Here is a 6,241-nt window from a genome sequence, read left to right as displayed (position 1 = left end):
GGACAGGAGGGGGGGGGGGGTGTATTAGTGCTCCCCAGCACCCAGGAGCGGGGCTTGGGGGCTGCATCCTGCTCCCTAAGGCAGCGTCGGGCTCTAGCAGCGAGGCCAAACCTGCTCCTGGGGGTGGGTTTTTTTTAATCCGGATTCCACGAGTTAAAGGTCAGGCGCTGCCTGGGCGCTGATAACGCCTGATTGCGCTAATTACCCGGGTGCTGTTTGAGCCCTGTTTGAACCCACAGCACCGCGCCTGCAAGGCCAGCACTGGGCAACACAGATTCTTTCCTTTATCACGCTCGATTTGATCCACCTCCTCTCCCCCCACCCGCCTCAAGAGCCCTCCCAGCTACCCCAGTACAAAGAGCAGGTACCTACCACCCTCTCCACTAACTCCAGAGGACTGTTTTGCATTAAAAAAGCCAACAATTTGGGAGGAGAAGACATGGGGAACCCGCCCTCACCTCTGCAGGTGCTCGAAGCTGAGGTTGGCCGTGTTCAGCACGCAGACGTAGCGCGTGGGGATACCGCAGCCCTGGCGCGAGTGATGGGCCAACAAAAAGAAATCCTGCCTGAAAAGGAGGAAAAAACGTTGGGTATTTTTTTTTTGCACCCCCCAATATTTATGTTTTTGGGCACAACAGGTGTGGGTTTTTTGCACCCCAGGCAGCTTTCCCCGCTGCCACTCACCAGTCGGAGCTGGTGACAGTGTGGTCAATGACGGTCCCTGGAGGAGGGGAGGCAAATTTCTCTGCTGTCAGGGTGTAGAAATTGGTGCTGATTTGTTTCTGCACCACCACCACCACCATGCTGGGCTGGTAGTTCTCAAAAGCGTCGAAACATTTCTGCATCTGCGGGATCTCGTACTTGAGCACGGTGTTGAGCTGGCTGTCGGACACGCCGTCCCTGTACAACACTATCTTTTGGGGCAAGCAGTGATTCATCTGGGGAAGCAGAAATTGGAAGAATTTCGTTTTGGTTTTTTTTTTTCTCCTCACCGGGCACAGGACTGGTTGGTGGAGGGGGGAAGACGTGTGCCCTGGCAAGAAGCTCGGCTCACCCGAGTCTCCAGGACAGATTTAAGGCAGGCTGTGAATTCAAGCCACGCTTAAAGCCCCTCCTAGAAGCAGCAAATGTGTTTCAACACAAGTTTTAGGAGGGCTGGCAGGTCAGAGAGAAGACTTTGCACTAATCCTGCCCACGGACAAGCCTTCAGTGAGCAGCGAACCTCCAGCACCCACGGAAGGATGGGAAAATCCCGGGAGCAGGTCCTGGCCCCCCTCCACGCTGCTTTTCTCACACTGGGGACAGGGACAAGAGGCCAGGGCTCAGCAGTTCCACTGGTACCGAGCAGAGGCGTTAGCGTGGCGCAAACAAATCCTCGAGGTGGTTCCCACGTTCCCCAGATAAGGGCAAGCGGCTGCAGGCACCACATCCAGTCCAAAGGCTGCTGAGGATGTTTTGTTGGCTCGCAAGCGCCGGGGTTGACAGGTTCAGGGTGGTTTTTTCCCCGTTTTGAGCAGACATTAAACCACGGGGAGGGTTGTGGGTTTTTTTGGTTTTTTTTTCCAGCGGGGTTTGGGCTCACCTCGTGGAAGTGCTGGAGGGTATCAGCCAGGCAGAGGCGGAGGCTGTCGGCGATCTCCTGGTGGGGCATTTGGAAAACCACCCTGGAGTACCACTTGGTGAGGACGCTGGGGACGGAGCAGGGAGAAGCGTCAGGCAGCCCCCCCACCTCTCTCCTCACCACCCAAAATCCACCGAGCTGTTGCCACAACCCAAACCAACCCCGTTTTGGTGCTTTTCCCACCAACACGGCACTGGCGGCGAGTTCGCTGAGCACAGAAGGCATCAGCTTTTCCCCCTTCCTGAAAAAAACGGGACACCCCCCCCCCACACATCTCCCAGGGTGGGGTGGGAGGAAAATCTTCCCCCCCCCGGCCCCGAGGCACCACGTACTGATTCATGCTGGCCACGAAGCCGATGACGGAGCGAGTCCCTCTGCTGTGGCTGTGGTAGATGTCCATACCGATCACCATCAGCTGTTTCTTGGGGGGGGGGGGGGCGGAGGGGCGTTGCAGACACAAAACAGAGAGACACAGCCCCCAATTCCAGGTGTTTCCTCCACATCCCCAGAGGGAAGGAAGCCCAAGTTCACACCCCCGAGGTCACAAATCGATGGCCCGCCTGTGCCGAGGGGTTTTTGCCCGCTTTACCAGGGGGATGTCGACCCCCCAGAGCTCGCCGCCCAGCTTGCAGTTTATCTGCAGCAGGACTTTCTGGACCACGCTCTTCATCTTGCCCGGCTGGCCCATGAGGGACTGCACATTGATGACCTGAGAGAAAAAACCCCAAAATTAAAAAAAAAAAAAAGAAATCCAGGGAAAAGCGAGGCTGGAGATTGCCCCCAGCTTCCCCTTCTGCTGAGCTTCTCACCTACCTGGGAGGGCACCGGGATCTGCACGCAGCACAGCTTCTTGATGGCCCCGTACAAATCCTCCCGATTGCTGGAGATGATGCACAGGAGAAGCTGCACCTTGTCCTGGGGTGAAGCAGAGCACCAGAGGGGGGGAATGTGTGGGGGTCTGAGAAGAACCCCCAAACTGCCCAGCCCTCCCCAGCAGCCACATTAATCCCCTCCCCTGAGTTTCTCTCCTCACCTCGCTACCCAAAATGCTGCGGATTGTCTTGATGTAGGTCTCGATGCGGTCATCCTTCAGCTCGACCAAGGCAGGCTGGCTGATGTGCATGCCGATGGGGCCACAGACGTTCTTCATGGTGGCCACCAAATCCTTCACCAGGTCCTGCAGGCGCTTGGGGTAAACCAGCAACCAGTAATTCATAGTGATCTAAAAGAAAGGGGAGGACAACCCTCGCCTCGGGGCTGGGGCTGCCCAACCACGTGGCTCCCAGCCCCGCAGCACAGCAGGATATGGGGGGAAGTGGCCCAAAAGGAACTCAAAAGGCACACAACAACATCCGATTTGTGCAGGCTGGAACGTTTCAGACACTCCGGGAAAGCAGATGCCACGGCCACGTACCTCTAACCTCCTCAGGAAAAACAGGCTGAAGCATAAAGCCAACGTAAATAAGGGAAGGGTTTTAGCTCGAACAAGCTCAGGCGGGAGCGGGGTGCCAGCACTAAGAAAACCCATCCCAGTTTTCAAACAAGGGGATGTTGTTGCAACAGCCGAGCCACGGGCTCACCGCCGAGATGGAGGCTTCTCGTGTCACCTCCTTGTTCCAGCTCAGGTCCTCGGTGGGGATGAAAGAGCCGTGCCGCAGGTTGATCCTCTCCATGGGCAGGATTCGGCCCTGGGTCTGAACAGAGAAAAGAACCACGGTCGCTCCAGTGCTGCCCCGTTCCCAGGGAGGGGGAAACTCGGAGCTGAGCACCCCGCAGCCCCTACCCTGTGGATGTCTGTGTCCAGGCTGAGCCCCCAGCGCATCAGCTCCCGCGAGGCCTCGGGGCTGTCCCTGATCCTGCGCAGGAGGCTGGTGAGACGTGTGTAGTGCTGCTGGGGGCTCTGCAGCACCTCCCGCATCACCTCCTGCAGGGGAAGGAGCCGGTTGGGGAAGCCCCCTGGGTGGGATGTTGGGGGGACTTTGAGCTCCCCCCCCTCAACAGCGGCTGGCTGGGGCTCAGCTCTTCAAACCGGGCTGGGGTGAGCGGGGCCCAGCAGACACAAACACACTCGACCTTGACCGTGCGACTGTCCCTCCTTAACTCGGGGAGGCCGGTCATGAAGGTGAGCTCCGGCACGAGCAGGACCATGTCCAGAGGACGCTGCAGAGACAGGGACAAGGTATCAGCACCCCAAGGGGGCTGCAAGCAACAGAGACTGGAGGAGCTGAGAAAAAAATAAGGGGGGTGTGCGTGTCTGATTTCCTGTCCCCAGGTCCCTGAGCCTGGCTCACCCTCCCCTCTGGCGTCTGTTTTTCCCTGGGCCTGTGGATGAGCAGCGGCTGGTCCAGCTCCCTGATAGTGATCCCGTAGGCTTTGCTGGAAAAAACAGCAGGAAATGGCATCAGGAGAGACACTGCTGCTCCTCTACTGGGTCAGAACCGGGTGTCAAGCCCTTCCCCACAGACAGACCCCCTTCCCAAGGGATGCTCCATCCGCTCTCTACCTGTAGTAGTCCACGAAGGTGATCTCCTCGCCGCTGGCCATGGTGAAACTGTGCCTCGGGGTCTTGTTCCAGTCGATATCGTCGATGCGGTAGGTGCGGTTGTTGTAGCGGGTGATGACCGTGCTACCCACCACCTGCTTGATGCACTCGTCCTGGAAGCTGCTGAGGCTCTGCTTGTAGATGGCGTGCCTGCGGCGGGGGGAGAGGGACGAGGAGAGGCTCAGGGTGATGCTCCTTGCCTGTTCCACCCCAAAAATTAAATCCCTTTTGCCAAACGGCACCCGTGACCCGCAGCCTGGCAGCTGCAGCTGGCACTGCCCTCACCACAAGCCAACCCCAGGCATGTGGCTGCTGGAAAACCACCCTCACCCCTAAAACCCCACTGGGCTCCTGCAGTTTTTTTCCTCCCTTCTCTTACATGAAATTCAGGACGGAATCGCTGCGGATGATTTTGTGGATAGCATCGACCAAGAGAAAGAGGCCACCGTCCTTCTTCCGGATGCTGACAGAGTATCCTGGCCAAATCTGCACCCTGTGCCCGGCAAGGGAAGATGCCCAACAGCTCCTGGGTTAAACCGGAGCCGCCCGCACGGCGCTGCCAGAGGAACCGGGCAGCCATCCCGCTCGCCACAGAGTGCTCAATTTATTTCCCAGCTGGCTGCCAGGTTTTAGCTAATAACCCCTGAATTGCACTGCAGAAAACAGGCGCTCTGAGGTCAGGCTAACCAGAGCTGGCCCAGAGAGCTGACCTGGCAAGGACTGCCCCATTTGCAGACTGGCGGGGGGGACAGGGACGTCCCCGTCTCGCACCCATGTGCTTGGGCAGCAGCAAGAAAAAAAAATACGTGTCTAGCACCCACCTGTGATGATGTAATATGGTGGCCTGGGTAGGTTCATAGAAATTTCTCCCAACAAGCTTCATACCTAAGATTCTCATTGCCCTAGAAAAGAAAATAAAAGCAGGATGGGCTCAGGCTTGGGAGGAAGGAGGAGGAGGTTTTTTTCTCCTCCCTGGAGCTCAGGGAGGGTCTCTGCTGTCCCTCACCTCCGGAAAACCACGTTGTAAAAGGGGATGCAGAGATCCGAGCTGGGCTCGAGGATTTTGGTTATCTGGATGGTGATGGTGATCTCCTCCCCGTCGCTCCTCCTCTGAACCTTCATGCTGACCTGCTGCAGGGCAAGAGGAAGGTTTTACCTGGCACATGGGGTGAAGAAACCCAGAGCTGGGGGGGGCATCACTGTGCCCCCAAATCGGCCAGAACAGCCCCTGCCCCTGGGGCAGATGGCACCGCTCCCCTATTACCTGGGGGAGCAGGATGGGCAGGTAGAGGATGGAGCCATCGAATGCCGTCACGTCCCCCGTCACTGCCCGGTGCTCCTTCAGCATGGCGAAACGCATGTTCCTGCACTCCACCTCGGGGCTGCCAGAGACACCGGGATGCTGCCGCCGCTGGCAACTCCTCGGTCTTTTAACTCTCCCCTGCCTCCCCCCAGCCAGACCCTGCTCAGGACCCCAAATCCACCTCCCACTCTGAGGGGAAAACGCCAGAGCTCCTTTGCTTTGCTGCCCGCAGGCGCCGTGGATGCGCCGGCCACTCCATCTAGTGGCTACTGGGACGGATGGAGAGACACGGAGGGCTCTGCCACGGGGACACCCCCGCTTCGAGGGGCTGCAGGGGTACCCCCAGCCCTCCATACCCACGCTGATACCTGAAGGTGACGTGGTATTGGTAGACGGCTTCATTCTGGCAGTGGATTTTAACCGAGTTCAGCCCCAGGGGTAAGGGGGTTCCCTTGGCCACCGGCTTTGTCCCTGGTGCCCTAAAAAAGATGGGGCAGAGTCAGGGTGGCCAGCCGTGACCCCAGCCGGTGCTCAGACGCCAAAATATGGGGCTTGGGCTCACTGACGCTTCGCTTACGGTCTGCTGGCAGCTGGGGGGCTCACTGGGGTGAGCGTGGGCAGCGAGGCGGGCTGGGATTCCAGTGGGTGCAGGCTGGGTGCAGTGGTGTTCCTCCCGGGGCGGGCGGGCAGGGCATCCCCTCTGCCTTGCCACAGGATCCTGCATTCCCAGCACAGGCAGAGGTGAGCCCCGGGGTGCAAACCCCCAGCCATGGCC

At 58.7% G+C, this 6,241-nt stretch overlaps 1 protein-coding gene across 1 annotated transcript in view; it reads right to left on the bottom strand.

Moving 5' to 3' along the window:
- PIWIL2 (piwi like RNA-mediated gene silencing 2) overlaps positions 1 to 6,237 on the bottom strand; it is a 9,150-nt gene extending 2,913 nt beyond the window's left edge. Inside the window, exons 1-18 of the mRNA XM_026867465.1 lie at positions 6,044 to 6,237; positions 5,835 to 5,945; positions 5,428 to 5,545; positions 5,170 to 5,294; positions 4,985 to 5,065; positions 4,543 to 4,656; positions 4,125 to 4,313; positions 3,913 to 3,997; positions 3,695 to 3,781; positions 3,405 to 3,545; positions 3,202 to 3,315; positions 2,655 to 2,843; positions 2,435 to 2,536; positions 2,211 to 2,330; positions 1,954 to 2,042; positions 1,583 to 1,688; positions 685 to 938; positions 459 to 566 (exon numbers count right to left, since the gene is read on the bottom strand). Of these exons, the coding sequence (XP_026723266.1) occupies positions 459 to 566; positions 685 to 938; positions 1,583 to 1,688; positions 1,954 to 2,042; positions 2,211 to 2,330; positions 2,435 to 2,536; positions 2,655 to 2,843; positions 3,202 to 3,315; positions 3,405 to 3,545; positions 3,695 to 3,781; positions 3,913 to 3,997; positions 4,125 to 4,313; positions 4,543 to 4,656; positions 4,985 to 5,065; positions 5,170 to 5,294; positions 5,428 to 5,545; positions 5,835 to 5,945; positions 6,044 to 6,237 (2,327 nt within the window). The remainder of the gene's footprint in view (positions 1 to 458; positions 567 to 684; positions 939 to 1,582; positions 1,689 to 1,953; positions 2,043 to 2,210; positions 2,331 to 2,434; positions 2,537 to 2,654; positions 2,844 to 3,201; positions 3,316 to 3,404; positions 3,546 to 3,694; positions 3,782 to 3,912; positions 3,998 to 4,124; positions 4,314 to 4,542; positions 4,657 to 4,984; positions 5,066 to 5,169; positions 5,295 to 5,427; positions 5,546 to 5,834; positions 5,946 to 6,043) is intronic.
- Between the last annotated feature and the right edge of the window lie 4 nt (positions 6,238 to 6,241).

This window comes from Athene cunicularia, unplaced genomic scaffold (genome assembly GCF_003259725.1).
Source record: "Athene cunicularia isolate RWA unplaced genomic scaffold, athCun1 SCF_47, whole genome shotgun sequence".
NCBI classification, from domain to species: domain Eukaryota; kingdom Metazoa; phylum Chordata; class Aves; order Strigiformes; family Strigidae; genus Athene; species Athene cunicularia.
The sequence above is the reverse complement of the archived record's forward strand: the minus strand, read 5'-3'. Positions and strand labels throughout refer to the sequence as shown.